General features: G+C 44.1%; 1 protein-coding gene across 4 annotated transcripts in view; it reads right to left on the bottom strand.

The window, feature by feature from the left end:
• Nucleotides 1–18,613, bottom strand: part of CSNK1A1 (casein kinase 1 alpha 1) — a 39,335-nt gene extending 20,722 nt beyond the window's left edge. For 2 of the 4 annotated variants that reach the window (XM_068160011.1, XM_068160030.1), the window contains exons 1-4: nt 18,042–18,612; nt 17,039–17,145; nt 2,307–2,433; nt 476–574 (exon numbers count right to left, since the gene is read on the bottom strand). In XM_068160011.1, the coding sequence (XP_068016112.1) occupies nt 476–574; nt 2,307–2,433; nt 17,039–17,145; nt 18,042–18,164 (456 nt within the window). In that variant the 5' untranslated portion in view covers nt 18,165–18,612. Of the gene's footprint in view, nt 1–475; nt 575–2,306; nt 2,434–17,038; nt 17,146–18,041 lie in introns of all 4 variants that reach the window. The other 2 variants (XM_068160021.1, XM_068160037.1) reach the window with 2 other exon arrangements.
• Between the last annotated feature and the right edge of the window lie 388 nt (nt 18,614–19,001).

Below are 19,001 nucleotides of genomic sequence, written 5' to 3'. Positions count from 1 at the left end.
ATGGCTGAAGAGTTGTCTTTACCAGTCTGTCACTGCAAAATTTAATGCCCTGATGACTGGTAGGTCAGGAGCTCCCACGTTGGCACAAATTCTTTTCATCCCGGGAAGCCAGCCCCAAAACCAGGTAAGATTTGACCTCATCATTGAGGAAAAAAAATGCTATTACAACAGTCATCTCAATAATGAAACTCCAGTATTGAGAAAAGGAGCCAAGTACTAGCTAGGGTTAGTTTATCCTGCTGCAAGTCTAGAAATTATTTTGCAACCCAGTGCATCTCACAGGTTCAGAGGCCCACCTGTGCCTGCCACTGCATTTAGAAGCAGACACTGAGAATCCATGTTCTCACATCCAAGAACTATGGTTTAGCATCCAAAACATCAGTTTTAGCAATGAGCTTTAAAAAGGTTTTGCAGTGTGAATCAAGTACCATAGCCATTCCCTTTGGATCTTTTAAACAAAGAGCTTTAGACTAACCTTATTACAGTGACGCCCAATACCCATTAGGAAGTTATCTGGTTTAATGTCTCTGTGTATAAAATTCTTTGTGTGCACATATTCAATTCTACTGATCATCTGTGAAAAAAAACAAACAAACACACAACAACATCCACAACAAAACAGTTAAGATTTCACAGTAATGCAATTCACCTAAATCTTCAATAAAAGCATGAATTTTTAGTATTACTTTCCTCGTCAACTTAAGTTTCTTAAAGAAAACCAAGGGGTTATTTTATGCTGTTCAAATAAATCTTGATGTTAAAAGTCCATAATCCTGGTCAGGAAATGGCAAATTAAATACCTGAAGCCATTTCCTAGGCATAAATGTTCAGGTCCTAACTGTAATGTCCCACTAAAGAGCAGTTTTTCTTACTCCAAACTAAGGTTTTCTGCACCTACCACAAGGCAGTTTTAAAGCTCATTTCCTTCCCCCTGTAGCAGTTACTCATGTATCTGGGCATTCATCATCATGTGTCACTTTTCCAGGTAGTAGTTTTCATGGAGCATGTTACAACTTGATTGTGGCCTGCACTGTCCTATCTAGGCTACCATGATCCAGGAGTAACAGTCATCAGTGAAGACAGAAAAACTCTGGCACATCTGTCCTAGCATACAGTCATGCAATTTCCTGTGTGTGAGATCACAGCAGACATTTCTGTGGTAGAGCTTTCCAGCTACTAAAACACTTTTTAGACAGTCTTTAGCAAGTTGAATTGTTACAACATCATACCCTTGACAGCTGTCCTACTGGACAATGCCCTGAAAGCCAGTTCTGTGCACTGATATCACACATCCCGTCTGTGTTTTCCCAGATGACAACCAGTTAGCGTTTATAATCCAAAGGAATACTGCACAAACCCCATGCAGATTCCCTGGAGATGCTGTAACATCCAGGCTGTAGCTAAATGGGCAGGCAAATGGCTCTCTAAAGCAAGCATACCACTCTCTTAAGGCAGCTGAGAATAGGGACTGCTGACCTTGTCTCCATACAAATGCCTTGGCCAAGAGCCTGGGATTCTACAAGCATCTGGCCAAGTGACAACTTGGTACTAACATCAATTACGTAATATTAAATGAAATTTAAGCTACCATTGAAAATTCAACTTGAGAAACCCTTTCAAGTAGCTGAAGACAGCACAACCCAAGGCATTTATTAAATTGCAAGGAAAAAACAACACAGCTGGTCATTTCAACTGCTGTACTCATGACCACATTGAAAAAAACATGAATTGCTAGAAAAAGACTTAGCAGGCCCCAGCTTTAGAAGCTTTGATTAAATCTAAGGTAGAGTGGCATCTCCACTAACAGCGTTAAGAACTGCTTAAGCACTGCAACCAACAAAATTGTAGTTTCTAGGTCACAGTCTGGTACTAGAAGTTACAGGAGGCTGTGAGCACAGTGATATTCACTAACAACAGCCTCACAGATTTACACATGGCTCACCTGTCACCACAGCTGGACAACATGCAACAGGTTTCCATCCATTATATCAGAACCACCATAACTGGAGAGTGCTTCTAATGCCACCCCCATGGCTGATACTGGGTGTGAATCCAGCCACATGAGTTTCAATACATTGAAGCTGCACTTGTTAGATTTGCAGCATCAAGGAAGTGGTACTTGTGCTGCATTTCACTGTAGGTCTACCTTCATTTTCTATGCCACAGCACAGAGAAGCCACCATCACTTTGTTGCTGTGCAGGTCAAGTGTTCACTTAGCTATACACAACACTGAAACAGAAGATTTAATCACGCTACACCAAGTATTTCAGAGGTTTCAGCTCCCTCTGGTAAGGTTTGTACATACCTGGTCTGCTAACATAAGTACTGTTTTCATCGTAAACCTGCGAGAACAGAAGTTGAATAGGTCTTCAAGGCTGGGCCCAAGAAGATCCATAACTAGAACATTGTAGTCCTTTTCTTGGCCATACCACCTGAAACAAAGAAAATTACCCAGTGTTAGCAGGAATCCTAATGCCGCCCAGAATACCATTAGACCTCTTGGCTGAGGGCCACATTGCAGATTACTGTTCAACGTTGACAACTGACTTAGAAACAAGGCTAGCTGTAGCTTATTTTTCCTGGAAACAAAGTCTGAGGACAAAACAGAATACAGACATCAGTAAGTGTGTGTGCACATTTAATTGTCCCTCAAAAGGAAACACTCCTATGCTTTAACAGCAACTGAAATATCAAAATACCCAAAACAAAACGCAGTAAAAGCAGAAGCCAACTCATGTCCACATACTGCAGCCTGTGTACAAAGTCTAAGGGCAGGAAACCTTCCACTCCCACCACTTTCCTGTGTTTAGCTTCACAGAAACATCTTTACCTGCTTTAGGTTTTGTTTTCAGGTATGACTTCTCTGCAACACAGCAAAGCAGCTCATGAAGCTAACTCATTTGCTACCTCTTCATTCATTTAGTCATCCAAACTCAACTAATGGCAGTCAAGTTCTGTGTCCTACTAAGTAGAAGATTAAGGCTCTTTTATCAGGTTTTAGCATCATAAAAGGAAAAACCCTTAAGTCTCAAAGCAAAAATACAAATGCAGCAAAATATTGCCTGCAGCCAAACAGCGATACCCACCCCCAAGCGTCAGATACAGCAGTCTGGGGCAAGAAAATAAATGTCAGTGCTGGGAGGAACAAGCAGAAGGCCCTCCCATGTACATTTTCCTTTTAATCCTTGTGTGGTATTTCACAGTTATTTCACCAAGGTGGAGTCACTTCTTCACTTCTGCAAATCTTGGCTGTGAATTTACATACTTAAAGGGGCACTCAAAGACAGAACCTGAACGTTCTTTACTGTCCTTCTGTGCATTCCAGATACTTACAGTTAAGTAAGAGGTGTGTGTGGAAAAACCTCATGGACCTGTGCTGAGTACCAGTGTATCATTGAAGATTAAACACCTTATGGATCAGAAGGCTGTATTTTGCCTCTGCTAGGCACCCAGTCCTTACACCAAGGGCCTCGTGCTTGCAGTCAGTGGACAAGGCAGTGACCAGCTCCCTCTCAGAGCAATCCTGAAGTTTCCAAGAACAGTGGTACAGACAAGATACAACAAGAATATACCTCATAAGAGGAAGCTGATTAAAAATAAAGAAATAACCAAGATTCAGCTCAAACAGTAGTAGTGGGGGCTTGAAGATCTGTATAGACATTTTATTTCCACTTTAGGCAATGAATCCAGGAGGCTAATGCCTAGTTGTCTGGAAAATCATTACCACTGATAAACCCGATAAATGCCTTGGTACTCACAGGATTCCAAGCTCAGCCAGAGTAGTAAAGTAAAATGTTTACTAAATTGCAGAGAAAAGATTCTATATTTGGATTTGTTTCAGGAACTACTGGCCTGTGCTGTCCCACTGTCTGCATTACAATCATGCACTTTGTAATGCACTGTTATAAACTTCACTGAAGTTACACAGGCGGTGGATCATACCCATTGTTTTACAGGTCAGCCTAGGACCTTTATTCATGCCCTACATAAGAGGGGATGCAGAGAACACATATGTTGAAAGCAGTCATTCAAATGGAAGAAAACTATTGACATTTCAGTGTTTATGATCATACCAGTACTGTAAGTACTATTTACCAGTTTTTCCTTCTAAAAATTCATTCAATATATACTGTACTGTACATAGATAATGTACAATAAAAACCACCCCAACCTACAAGTGACTCAACTAGGAATGCATGCTGATTGTATTATTTGATAAAGTCTGTCCTTTATGTAAAGGTTAATACTCACACTGCAACCTGGCACCAAGCCATGAAACGTAGGCATTTTGAAAAGACCTGCCCTAGCTAGGCCCTTTTAAGGAGTGATCAGAAGCTAGTTCCAACCTCAAGAGCAAGCAAGAAGAGTGTTTAAAAAATGCAATGCAGAGGTGAAGAGTCAAAACGAGACGTTGAGCAAAGTCCTTAATCAACAACAAACCAGCCTCAGTTCAAGAATTACTGACTATGCCTGTAAAGCTACTTCTTGGTTCCTATCAAAGTCACCCATGCAAACCACTGACTAGGTTTGACAAGGTTCTATAAACAACTCCAGAGGTCACAGTCGAAAATGAAACATTATGGTCATCCAGTGTAATGAAAACTGAACCAAATTACCTGCCTAGTTATTCTGTCACATGAAATTTAGGTTTGCTGGGCAAAAGTCTAAAGAATGAGCTGAATCGAAGCACTCTAAGGAGTAAATGAGGGCCTAGACAAAATATGATTTTCTTCAAGAAACAGAAGTCCAATTGAGATGTTGAGTGTGATTGTTCGGTACAGCAACGGTTCAGTGCCCACGAGAACGCGTTGTAAGGGAAGGGATCAAAGATCAGTCTTCAGCAGAGCTAAGGAAATTTAGTTACAGCACTGCAGAAAAAGTGAAGCTGATGAAAAGAAGCCTACCCTGGGAGCTACATTTAAAAATGCATTTGGCTCCTCTCTCTCTCTCTCTCCTTAGTAAGTGCAGTACTTCAGGTTGATTGCACAACCTCCATTTGGCCTATTTCTACATACATACAAGGAGATTTTAATCTCCTGATCATTTTGTACTGGTGGAAAGCAGAATCAACTCTGCAAGACAAAGAAATAAGAAGGGACCTCTTAACATTTCATTCTCTTCTTTATCTACCTGCCTGTAACTCCTCCCAGATGACTGCTGAATCATTTAATTTCAGTACTGGCAACTGAAACTTCTGCTAAGGTACTGGAGTACTTTGTGCTTTATTTACTTTGCTAACACTCCAAGTAAGTTTTCATTTCCCTTGGAAGATTTCCAGGGAAAATGAGATTAAGAAGTAAGGCTACATCATGTCCATTCAAAGTGTAGTAGCTGCTACTATTGGCAGCTCTGAGTAAAAACGTTAGAAGTCTTGGCTCTCCTTACAAAACCTTGGATTCTATGGTAAGTAAGAGCATGGGCAAATCCTCTTTACTCCCATCTTCACATCACCAACATAAGATGGCATATATATTCACCTTCTGGATGAGCACAATTTTTGAGCACTTTGGCATGTAAGTTCCAATGGTACTGGGCTAAAGTACAAAACAATATGGCAAGAAACCAAGCAAAATTCTGGGGGAGGAGGGGAAATTCAAGAAGAGTACCAATGTCTCAAAGAGATCATCAAAAGTTCTAATGTTGCACCAGCAACAGTACTTGAACTACTATTATGGAGCAATGATCCACACAAAGCCCTGGGCAACTATTGTATTTGGCACTAGGACCTCAAAATACAAGTAACCTATATGTCTGTCAGCTCCATGGACTTTTCCTGGCTAAAGCACACTTGGGAGTCCTCTCTCCCATACTAAAGTCAAGGAGACAATAGCAGCGAGACATTTTAAATAGGAAGAGTTTTGGAGAGGAGTGGAAAGTGGAGCAAAGATTTAACTACTTGATGGTTCACTTCAGATGGGTAATGACCCTGCAGAGTTACATACTGTCCGTTATTTCCAGACATAAAGCTAAATTACTAGACCAGGAAAACTAATGCTTTCCCTGAGTGGTTTCTCTCCCATTGACACATATATCCTAGAGAATGTAGTCTGTAGCATAGGTCCATTTACACTTATGTCAAAAAGCCCCACACAAAGCATGACTATCAGCTTTCCCAAAGAACAGCGTGAACAGGATGAATACACTGAAGACAACAGAAACTATTAAAAGGACACTATTCACATGAAGAGCTAGGATTTATCCTTGAACTGGCAGCACAATGCTAACACCTGATAGAGCTGTTGAGAACCCTAGTCCCCATTTGAGCTGTAAGGCCTGCCCAAGCTCACAAAAATGCTTTGTCACTCTACCTCATCTCATCTGTTTAAAGCTGCAGATCACATTACTGCAGATCGCTTAGAATACAGGAAGTATCCTTTATGAAGTTCTCTATCAAAGCATGGTTAAACAGTGACTTCAGTGACTCATCTAAAGTGAAAGATCAAGACTTGCCAATCAACTTTCCAAATCATGTTTAGCAGCTTGCTACATTGTCCCAGTACAGGCACACAGCTCATTTTCCCAGTGTCTTGGATGTCCGTATTTGTAGCTCTATGGTGAACAATGAAATCACAAGACACAGCAGTTCCATGCTGGACCACATGATAGGTGCATGTTTGCTTGAACTCATGTGGGGTGTTCTTTCAAATTCCCTTGACTAGCCTTTGAGAGGAGCCAGTGAAGGACTGATGCACATGTAGCACTTAGTAGAAAACACTGCAGTCATGTCTGGCCAAGCCCCTGAGTTCAGAACTACATCTTTCAAAAATGGTATGATGTCACTTTCAGCCACCATGCATTTCATAATCAATGTCAATGACAAAATAAAGGGTTGACAAAATGTTTGTTGATAGCTTGATTTGTTGCCTCTTTTTTTGGTGGGTTTTGTTTGTTGGTTGATCTTTTTGTTGTTGGGTTTTGGTTTTTTTTGTTTTATTTGTTGGCTGATCTGGGTTTTTTAACTGAAGAAACATTTGGTTATTATAATATTCTCTTCAGATCTGCTGTATCTGCCTATAAATATACCTTAATGCCTAATATGCCTTATTGCTGTCTACAACTACCTGAAGGGAGGTTGTAGCCAGGAGGGTGCTGGTCTCTTCTCCCAGGCAACCAGCACCAGAACAAGGGGACACAGTCTAAAGCTGCACCAGGGGAAGTTTAGTATCATAGTATCAGTCAGGGTTGGAAGGGACCACAAAGATCATCTAGTTCCAACCCCCTGCCATGGGCAGGGACACCCCACACTAGATCAGGCTGGCCAGAGCCTTGTCCAGCCTGGTCTTAAACACCTCCAGGGACGGGGCCCAACCACCTCCCTGGACAACCCATTCCAGGGCTTCACCATTCTCATGGTGAAGAACTTCCTCCTCACATCCAGCCTGAATCTCCCCACCTCCAGCTTCATTCCATTCCCCCTAGTCCTATCACTACCTGAGATCCTGAGAAGTCCCTCCCCAGCCTCTACTAAAACTGTTTAGGCTGGATGTTAGGAAGAAGTTCTTCATAGAAAGAGTGATTGGCCATTGGAATGGGCTGCCCGGTGGAGTCACCATCACTGGAGGTGTTTAGGAAGAGACTGGATGGGGTGCTTGCTGCCATGGTTTAGTTGATTAGTGTTGGGTGACAGGTTGGACTTGATGATCTCAAAGGCCTCTTCCAACTTGGTTAATTCTATTCTATTCTACCATCAGGCTAAAAGGGTCAAACTGAGTTAGGTTAACTAGCAAAGGGGTGGGCAACAGGCTAACAAAATTCAGACACAAGCCATGACATCACAGGCCATTCCAGAGTATTGTACCTCTTAGACAATTTTAGTAGAAAACCAGTAGTTTTATCCATTCCACTGGCACTTGTAATTACAACAAAAAGGTAACAAAACCAGAGCGATTGTCAAAGCTGTGCAAGCTAGACACATGAGTACAAGGGTTTGGAAAAGTCACATTAAAAAATGTGGAGTTCAGATTAAGATAAACTAAATTACTGGGTAACTGGAGAACTGTTTATCACTGATACAGAAGTCCCAAATTCCATGCATTTTGAAACCACAAAGACAGTAAAGGCATTGTCACTGTTAGAATAATAGCAAGACATTTTGTCTACAGCTTATCATACACAAAACCACAACATCAGCTCAGTCTCACAAGAAACTGTTCCTACTACCACAACAACTGTAGCAAGAATATTTTCTACCAGCTTCATAAAAGTTCTCCTCCATCAGCACCTGCTTTGCCAGGTAACCCATCCTACACAAAAGGCTTCTGCCCATTTGATCACAAACTGCCCAAGTGGAGGTTGTGGCAAATCAGAATTAAGCACAGAACTGCAGGTGACTATGCTTTCATGAGACCAAAAAAAGAAAGCATCTCCTGATGTCTCACTGCAAGGAAATGCAATGCTTCTGTGATGAGACTTGGATAGCTCATCTTCAGACTTCCAGAAACCTTTATAACTACATTAACATCAATAACAAACAACAAAGAGATCTGGACTTCATCAATATTACATAAACTTCTCCACTTTGATAAATCACAATGTGACCCTATGACTATTCTGTGTAGCCCTATGCAATTGGTTTCCCAGCACCTGGGATTTCAAGCATCAAGTGGAAGAATTCATATGACAAAAATGGAGATTGTTGGAAGAATTAAGGTGGCTAAAAAATACTAATAAAAGTGTATTGTGAACAAGCAAGCTGGAAAGCACTTATTACTAGAACTCCCTGAAATTATCTTATTAGCAAGTTTGACAAGTCAGCAGGTACATGAAGGTGAATATGCAAGTCTGCAAGGACTCATGAACACAAAAGGATTCAGACATCCTACAGAAAACCAAATGACACTGAACTGATGAACACTCTGGAACTGTATTCCATTTCTGCAAGCACTAAGTCATTTATACAAGTCTCTGAACTAGACATTAGTCAGATGATGTGACTAAAGAGAAAGCACAGACCTCCCTATAATCATATAGCTCTAACATTAGGCATCACTGAAAAACAGTAAGCCATCCTAAGCAGTAAAAGTTTTCTACACAGAAATTGTGAAGCAATTGGTATCAATGCTAAAGGCACTGACATGTAAGCCCAGTCACCAACATTCAGGAAAGGAAATCCAAATTGGAACAAGGACAGAAAAGAGACTTCAAGAAAGATGGGGAGGTGGTGACCTCTGTAATCATGTATTCCAACAGCTCAGCAAGGCAGCTACAGAGTTATGCAGCTATTCTTTACAGAAACATGAGGACTGCAATAAGAAGGTTACTAACAAAACAGGAAAAAAAAGGAAAAAGAAGTAAATAGGAGCTGACTGCCTGTGGCTACAGGCATTTATCTTTAGGCACAGCAGCTTGCTTTCTATTCAACAACAGAATCATGAGTACAGCCCTGCTAGCCTAGAAAGTTTTAACATTAGACCTGATTGATTCACAAAAAGAATAGCACATAATCCAGAACAGGTGCTGGATTTGGACCAAAGTGGTCCCTTCTGGTCCCACATTCCAGACATCTCAGGACAGAGATCTCCTGACAAATAATGATGTTTCAGACACACTGGGAAGTCAAGTCTGCCTGCAAAAATACACTAATTTGTGTTCTAATAGATTCTGAAGCAGTACCCAAGAAAGGTAAACTACCATCATAAGATTAATGTCTAAATTGGCATTTTGTGTTTCTAGTTTATCTCCCCTAAAGCTGGAAAAGCACGTTTTACCTGTTAGCCAGCTAGGAGAAATGTAAATGAAGCTAACACAATATGGCATGACTGAAATACTGAAGTGGAATATTTAGCAGATGTCATCTAACAGTTGCCATGGTGAGTATGAATTAGGCCACCAAAGTACTAAATAAAGAAACAGCAACGAGCACCCTACACTATGAAGTTAGATAGACTCTATAAATAACATTCTGTATCATTTTTTTTTGTAGTTATGAGAGAAATACAAACACATGAAGTATGCCAGTGCAACTCATCCCCTACACAGTAAGGCCATTTCATCTGCTTAGTGTCACGTCGCATACATACTGCCATGTAGCTGACTCGCTGCTTTGCCGGCTGTTTGTTGGAATACATTACACCTGGTAGGGCATGAGGAGAACCTAAGTCAAGTTTCTCCCACAGAAATCAGAAGGTAAGCCATTAATCCACATTAAGCACAGGAAACATCACTGAGGAAAAGTGTTTCAGTAGTAGCTCCGCCGTCGCCTGTTCCAAACAAGAGTAGCATTGAACTAAAGCTTCCTACTTTTGCAGCTGCTCTGCAAGGGCTGAACCAAAGCAAGGAGAAACAGAAAGAAAGGAGGAAAAAAAACCCACCAAAATCCAACAAAATGAAAAATGGACCATTTGTTTTCAAACTGTGGTCTCTCTTGGATGTTTCCAAGGAATCCACAGAGACCAGTTAAGGAAGGCAGAAGTTTGAACTGCTATAAAGCATGAAGGAGATTGTTTAAAAGGCATTCTTCTCTCAGCAGAAAAATTTCATGTATTAAAATACTAGCTTCCAATTTTACTCTGAGCTACCAGAACAAGAGCCTTCCTCTTATCTAGATACTAGAGTGGTTCTGACCTTCAGTTTGCAGCCTTAAGTAATAACAGAACCTTCCTCCCCCATGCTTTCAGGGCTAGATGAAAGTGTCAGCTTTACCCATGAAAGGAAGATAGGAAAAAACTTTTCAGACCTTATCTGACTGCCAGTTTTGAGATTGTTTGGGGTTTTTTAAGGGGGAAGCATCAAGATGTTTGGGGTTTTTTGCCTCTGGGTTTGGTGGGTATTTTTCTGGTGGTGGTTATGGGTTGGGTTTTTCTTTTGGTGCATGTGTGATTTCGTTTTTCTTGAATGCTCTGGGAAGTTCTTGGGGAAACAGTTCAAAATGAAGGTTTTTTCAGAGGTGTATTTACAGATTTTAAAGTACTGTTACAGAGATCTAAATTTGAAGTGCTCAGGGAAAAGTCCACTGTGAGAACAGCCCTAAGATTACCACACTTGACCATGTTTTTCCATTACATGTACTGCTTAGTGCAGATGAATACTGGCAGAGTCTGTTATTAACAGATTATCCAAAAACATGGCAGTAAGCAACCAGAAGAACAAAGACAGTGGATCATAAGATGTTAGGGGTTGGAAGGGACCTCTGAAGATCTCAGAGTCCAACCCCCTTGCCAGAGCAGGACCACAGAATCTAGCACAGGTTACACAGGAACACATCCGGACAGGTCTTTAAAGTCTCCAGAGAGGGAGACTCCACAACCTCTTTGGGGAGCCTGTTCCAGTGCTCTGTGACCCCCACAGTGAAGAAGTTCCTCCTGCTGTTGAGGTGGAACCTCTTGTGCTGTAGTTTATATGCATTACCCCTTGTCCTATCCCAGGGTGTAACTGAACAGAGCCTGTCCCCTCCTTCCTGACCCCCAGCCCTCATATACTTAGAAACATTTATTAAATCCTCTCAGTCTTCTCTTCTTCAGACTAAAAAGCCCCAGGGCTCTCAGCCTCTCTTCACAGGGCACATGCTACAGTCCTTTCATCATCCTGGTGTTTTCTGCTGGTATCCAGGGAGAAAATTCACTCTTGGAGAATTTGTTGTTAAAACTTGTTATTTTGATCTGAAAAGTACAGATTTTCCCACCAAGCACAATGATACATATGGAAAGGCTTATTGTAATAGCCACCATTGTGCTTTATTTTATGAAGTACTGATGGGTTTGCTCATTTTGCATGGAGGCAAAGCAAACCAGGAACTGCATTATGGAAGATTTATGGAAAATGAAGTTATTTTAAAATCCCCTTCGTTCACCACCACCTCCCCTTTCTCACCATATCTGCCCCCTTTCCACCCCACCTGCCCCAAATTCTCCCTTTTTCCTCTCAAATCCCAGAGCACCTGAGCTCTGTTGGAGTCTCCTCCCACCCCAGGTGTGGCCACTTTGCCCTCCCCACCCACTCCCCTTTTTAATCCCCCCCCAGGAGAGGCAGAAGCCCCAAGCTGAGCCCGTCTGGGCTGAGGGATCCTCCTCTCATCTCTGGTGAGTCCCCATGGTGCACACTGGGTGATGGTGGTGGTGACAAAAGGCCGGGGGGCCTGGTGGCCCCCCGGTTAGGTAGGAAGAGCATTGATGGTCACTCAAATATCATCCATGGGTTCTAGCTAGGCCTCCTTACTGGGGCTGAGCTCCTCTGTGTGGTATCTTGGCTGGTTGAGGGCCTTGCCCCAGGCTCTGGGAGAGGTGCAAAAACGGTGGTGGTGGAATAGGAGCTGTTTAGGCAGAGTAGAGGATGGTGTAGAGAGAGCAGGAGCTGCTTTGGTAAGATGATTTGGGGTGGTAGTGGGGGGAACAGGAGATCAGGTTGCTCAGAGCCTTGTTAAGCCTTGCCTTGAGTATTTCCAGGGATGGGGCCCCCACTACTTCCCTGGGCAACCTGTTGCAGTGTTCTAGCACCCTCATGGTAAAGCACTAGGCTGGGAAGTGGGAAACCTTTGCAACCTTCCTTCTGGAGCAGCTTTCTTAAAAATGCTGCCAAATGCTTCCCTCAACACCACTTCAACCCAGCCACACTTGTGTGAAGCTGATGTGCAGTTTCCAAAGCTTCCCCCTCTATGGTTGTCCATAACTGCTCTTACCTTGGAGGAGTAGGTTGTCCTCTTTTTTTTGGCCAGAAACTTCACAATATCCTTCACTACTTAGGAGCTTGCACAGGGATATGTGGGTGGCAATACTGAATTTCTCAACACAAAAACATTTTGCAAGAACTTCCTGCACTGAAACCTTCAGAAATGTAGGGATTTATAGATTTACTTCTTTGAAAGAGAATGTTGCAAAAGCCAAACATGCTAAGTCAGTAGCTTTTGGGTTTTAAGTCTACAAATGACTAAACTTAAGTATCACTTTGCTGCACAGTATCTCCTCAGTGTTGCCCACACGAGGACACATGTAGCATCTGTTTCAACATCCACTAGGTTCTCCCTGCTCCTAACTGCAACATTTCACCTAATACATCACCACGAGCCACAGCTGGTTCTAAGTACAGCTGCTTTCAATTTGAAACTGCTGATAAGGAAAGCAAGCTATCCCATAGTATTATCAGGAGAGGAAAAAAATATCTGAAGCTCAGTTTTCTCTCAGAATTATGCCTGAAAGAGTACCTAAAGGCCACCTGAAAGGCCACTAACAGAAGTTGATAAATACCATAAATGGCAGAAATCAAAAGTGGTTGTTGCAGATGAGTCAAACAATTGCTTTTGTCAAGCATGCTTTAACAGTTACACCACAAACAAAACAACACTCTAAATCACCACACACTCTTGCTGCACTCCTCCAAGCCAGAACCAAGAAACCCAGAATAAAGGCAGATAGTCCAAACTAACAGGATCAGTGTCCAGTTAACGAGATTACAGATAAAAAATGCTTTGCCACTGAAAAAGAAGGGGGAGGGAAGAGACAGCTGATGGCTGAGAACAATGAGAATAAGCCCAGCAGAATACTGCAGACTTTGCATTGTGTCCTAGAGGCAGATCAGATTGTTAGAATGTTAAGCTTGGTTCAAGAGCCTTTGGGGAAAAATTAAGGTGCCAATTAACTGAAATCTGTACATCAAGAGCAGACCACAGCTTAGAAATACAAGGTTTTGTGAGGTGCCAGTAAGAATTCAGAAAACTTTGCTGCTCTTCCAGAAAAGAGCAAGTAGGGAAATCAATGATTTGCAAGTCTAAACTGGTTTGGAATATTCAGAGAAACAAAGACACTCCAATTTCAATTATTTTTCCTATTTTCTGTGCAAGCAGCCAAGGCCTCTGTTCACCCTTCAGGACAAGTGAAGGTTTACAGTTGATCCCCCAGAAGTAATACTAAAAGAAAAGGTCTAACTTCAAAACTGAGATTTTGCTCTTTATAGTTTTCTTGCACCCAGCCAGAAAGGCAACCAAATCAGTCCTAAAGGCTACTAACAAAATTGACTCCAGATAGTTTAAGTGACACTCCAGATGTGCGACCTTATTGTAGAGTCTGCAATCACATTGCAAGGGCAGAATTCAGTTTTAAGAATAGGTGCTCAAAGTGAGTAAGCAATGCCTAACTGATGTATTAGTGCAGTTTTGTGAGGCAGAGAACCTCAGCACACCACTTCAGCGTGGCAAACCATGTAACACAACTTTGAATAAGCTGATCTTGGCCACTGCATTACTTATGCAGATGAAAAATAGAGAACAAGTTCCCTCACTCTTGAGTGAGGAATGCCTGTTTCCCAGAATTGTAGCACTGAAGTGATGATGAGCCAAATTTACACAGCCTGGCAGTGAGAACAGCTTAGAATGATTCATTAATTTTCTAGCTAATGCTGTTTGTGCTGTTGTTGTTTGAAGGTGTCACCTCACAGAATCTTTAACAAATACACTGCAAGACTTTCAACTTGATTCATCCTTTCTAAATATAGCAAGGCAGAGAACAGCTTGACAACTTGACAGCATACCATTCTAAAACAATGGCAGAAGGTGCATTATCAATTACACATGCAAAGTGTCCTGAGCACAAAGTCATACATTCTCCCAACCAAGCTACTGCCAAAAATGAATGAACTGACTCGAATTTCATGCAGTTATTTCACTTTGGTCTTGCTCTTTGTAGTCATTCAAAGTCATCTCCTTGTTAAGCACCTCAGTGATGTATGGCATTTGGCAGGCCAAATCCTCTCCCCTTAGATTCAAGGTACCATGGATTCTGCTTCTGCTAAACATACACCTTTTAGCATGGCTCAGCTGTGCTGGGTACCATGCTCAGCTTCCTCTGAAAGCTGATTAACATAAAAATACTCTTTTAGATTTCTCCAAGCATCACCAGATGTCATAAGGCAAGAAGACCACTAGTAATAGAAGCCTAGGCAAAGAACATGCCAAGCAGCATCTGGCACAAATTGATTGAAATTCAATGTTGCTTCTGGAGAACAACAAAAAAAGGCCTTTCCAAAATCTCTCAAAACAGGTTTCTAGGGGGGAAAAAAAAATCCTACAACGATTAACAATGGGAGAACTTGAAAGTGAGAAAGTTTAAAACTTGCTGGCATCAGATAGACCTCACACCTTCAGCACAGTGAATCAATTGTCTGTGAATCAGTTTGAGCTGTTGCAAATGTTAAGTATTGCCTCAGCTGTCCCTTCTTATTCAGATTCTTGTAATCTTGCATTATTTGGGGCGGGGTTAGGGGGGAGGAGGAAGTGTGTGTGCGTGTGACTGCGTGCAAGAAAGGTTGCAGCTCCCCTGTGGGGATGAGACATCTAAACCACAGTCACCAGTTACACAAAGTCAGATACAGCAATAAACACAGAGAAAACTCAAATATGACTGCTGTAATTGAAGATGCAAGCTTCAAGTTTCTCGGGGTGCAAGATTACTTCCAGTATTTTGGCTTCAAACAGAATGCTCTCAAAGGGTATTTTAACCATATCCAAGAACTTGTAATAGTAGCTCACCTCTGTTGCACCAAAAAACTTGAAATATGTGGCACTTAGGCCTTGTTACAGCACCAAAGATTCATCTGCTTGTTTGGAAACAGTCAGAATGGCTGCTTTTCCAGGTTGTGACAAAACACCTGGTAGCTGCTTGCTTTGGCTCTTCTCCCAGTTACCCCTGGTTTACCATGTAACAACTACATTTCCCAAAGTTCCACTTCTGTTACTTCACTTGTGAAATAAGGGCACTCCTTTGAGGAAATGAAGGAAACTGTAGTCTAAAGCTTAATCCTATTGTCACATAAACAGCTGTTTCAGCTGTATTCTGTTTAATTCAGGTAGGTTTATTCTAGTCCTGCAAAAGGCTGTAGTGGATGAGGACAGATGGCCAAGACAACACTTTGTCCTCTGCTATAAAGTTCACATTCAGGGCTACAGCCAGTTTTATGTGAGGGGGAAAGGGGAAGCTATTAACTTCAGAAGTGCAGGTTTTGTTTAGGTTTTGCTAAAATGAATACATGATCTAGAATATATCATCATTATAACCTCACAATAGGCCTACAGCCCACTAGTGATAAAGGTACAGATCCAACTAAATCAGGGAAGGGAGAACAGATCAAATGTAATCCACTGTTTGACCTAACATCTATAGTGAAATCATTTCTGCACCTCACAGAGTAAAACTACTTTATGCCACAGTGCAAACATGAGAAATATTAACTTTAAAAGTAGTTATCAACAAAGTTTAAAAAGCAGAACACCTTCTTGTACAAAGTCTTTGTGGAGGAAAACTTCAGTTTTACTTAATCGATTCTGATGCATAGATTCAGTAGCTGGGAACTAACCCAGCACAACACCTCGGTCTCCAGAGAAATAACTCCTCCTAGAGTCTGCTGCACCAGTTTTTCTTCCAGATCAGGAAATCATTAGACACCACTGAAAGTTTCAGACAGAACATGAAACAAGGAAGCTGCATAATGAGCAGTTGGGAGGGATTAATGCTGGCACTTTAACTGCACGAAAATCCTAGTGACGCATCTGTTGTGGGCAACAAGAGAGGGGCTGCTGCCATTTCCCTCCTGGTCGAGGTTCTCTGCAGTCTCAAGCCTTTCAGCACATAACTATGAAAGGAAAAGATACATGCCTGAGCACGTCCCTTGTCCCAACAGGAGAAGGGGGAGGGTTAATCACGTCCATCCGCCATTTTCTGAGCGGAGGAGGAAGACATGTTGAAACAAAAAAAGAGGGGGGGGGAAGGGGAAAAAAAAAAAAAAAAGGGATAGCAAGCAACAAAAGAAAGCAGCCATTTCCAGCACCGGCCCCAAACTCTCAGCAGCAGCGCTGGCTCTCACCGAAACACTCACATTTTGTTCTAATCGCGACAAAGGTTTCTCGCCGCTCAGGATCTGCTGAAGATCGCACTTTCGAAGCACGGAACGGATGGGTAAGAGGATACCGAACCAGCTCTAGTACTTGGAACGGAGCATATCTTTTCCCCAACAACCCAATCACTCCCCAGACAAATCTCTCTTTAACGGTGGTGTCCTACCTCACACTAAGGCTAAAGAAAAGTCACTGTACCGGCATATGCAAGTGGTTCCTACCGTATATGTGGGATGCCAACTCCTCCCTGCAGAATCTTGTATAGTTTGCTTTCATACAGCAGCTGGGGATGTCTAGCCTTCTGAGACTCCAACTTTACAGCAACTTCCTACAGTGAGAGAGAACAAGGAGTCAGAGCAGAGTGTCCACCAAGCACAGCCTTGCCACCACGGCTTAAGGGGCTGAGCACTTCGAAATACTGTGATACTGTGAAACACCCCACACGTCCCTGCTGCGAATGCACCGAGGGGCAATTTTGGTAAAGCTCTCTGTGCTCAGTGTCCTGCATTTTGTGGTATCTTCCAACGAAATCCCATCGTGATGATCTGTACATAAATATCCATCCCAGGCCACAGAACTGAGCTGAAGATGTAAAGTCTTTAGATCCGTGTAAGTGAGGAAGAACATATGTGGGTGTTTCTTCTTTACAGCTCAGTCATGAGGGGGAGGAAGAAAAAAACAAAAAAGGAGAAAAAAAAAGAAGAAGGAGAAAGAGGGGATCTTCTTTGTTTCTATTACTGTTGATGAAAACGAGATCAAGTGTTCTCCAGCTGAGGGGAGGGGGGGCACAGCTGACTGGCAGGAGAGGGACGACTCTGGCCGCTCAGAGAAGACAAAGTATGTTTTCCCACAATGGTGGTCTCCTCTCCCCATCGTTCGCAAGCGAGCTGCGTGGCTGCTGGGTGGGGGCCCTCGCCCGCAGAGCTCTGCTATGGGCAAGGGCAATGCCTGCCCGCCAGCAGTGAAGGCCCTCGGGCGGAGGAAGCCGCTCAACCCCGGGGTCCGCACCTTCCCTTCCCCACCCCGCGGAGGGCGGCTAGGCCACCCTGGCTAGGCAGGGCCGCCCTGTGCCCGGCGAGCAGCGATACCGGGATCAAAACCACGCTTCAAGTTGGCCTGGGTAAGGTTATCGCCGGTCTCTGGTTGCCCCCCCCACCCCCCCAAGATGCGAGAGGGACCGCGCCGGCGGGCCCACGGAGGTGAGGAAGTGCGAGCCGCCCTTACCTCCCCATTCGTGATGTTGATCGCCAAATAGATGTCCCCGAAGGAGCCCGACCCGATCTTCCGCACCAGCTTGTATTTGCCTCCAACGATGAACTCGGCCTTGGAACCGCTGCTACTCGCCATGGCGAGAGACGGCTGAGGGGCCCTCCCGACGCTGAAAAGCTCGGGGGAAAAAAACTGGGCTCTACCACCGCCCTAAAACAGGGGAACGGGGCAGGGGAGGAAAAAGAGGGGAGGGGAGGGGGGCAGAACAAGGAAGACTGCTCCCCGCTGCTCAGCTCCAGCCGGGCCCCTCCGGCGGGCGCCCCCCTCCGCGGATCTGTCCCGCTCCCCGGCCGGGCGGCTCTCGGCTCTCGGGGCACTCCAGAAAGACAAGAGGCGACCTTCGAGGTGCTGTGAGGGTAGGGATCAGAAATGGGAGGAAAAGGGAAACGCGAAGCCGCTGGCTCCGCCGGGTCCCGGCCACCGCCGGTCCCTCACTCGGCCGCCGCCGCCGCCATCTTGTCTCTCAACCACTGCTATCGCGGACACAAAATGCCCCCAGTCTGCAGCCGCCGCTTCTTCACCGCGCGGGGCACGCTGGGAACGGGGCGGGGCGGCTGGCGCGCGTGCGCCGGAGGAAGACCGCCCCCTTCCGGCACCGCGCCTGCGCGCGGGGCAGGGAGGGCGGGGCCGAAGGGCGGGGAGAGGGCAGAGCCACGCCACTCGCGCAAGCGCGTGCCCCGCACGCACCCCAAGCCAATCAGCGGCGTCGTTCTCTGCCCGCCCCTGGCTCGGGGACTCACCGCGTGCTCAAGGCGCGCATGCGCACCGCTCGAGCCCAAGGCCGGGCGGAAGAGGCCGGCTAGAGGCAGACGTGCGGCAGACGTGCCCTTACCTGCCCCTTAAAGAGGCCGCCCGCGCTTGTGGGCCTCTGCCCAAACTGCCTCGGGCTGCCCCACTCGGGGCTAAGAGCAGCGG

This window comes from Melanerpes formicivorus, unplaced genomic scaffold, assembly GCF_026170545.1.
Source record: "Melanerpes formicivorus ecotype bairdi unplaced genomic scaffold, bMelFor1.0.p_v2 SCAF_2, whole genome shotgun sequence".
NCBI lineage: Eukaryota > Metazoa > Chordata > Aves > Piciformes > Picidae > Melanerpes > Melanerpes formicivorus.
Note: the sequence above shows the minus strand (reverse complement) of the source record. Positions and strands in the feature narration are given on the sequence as shown.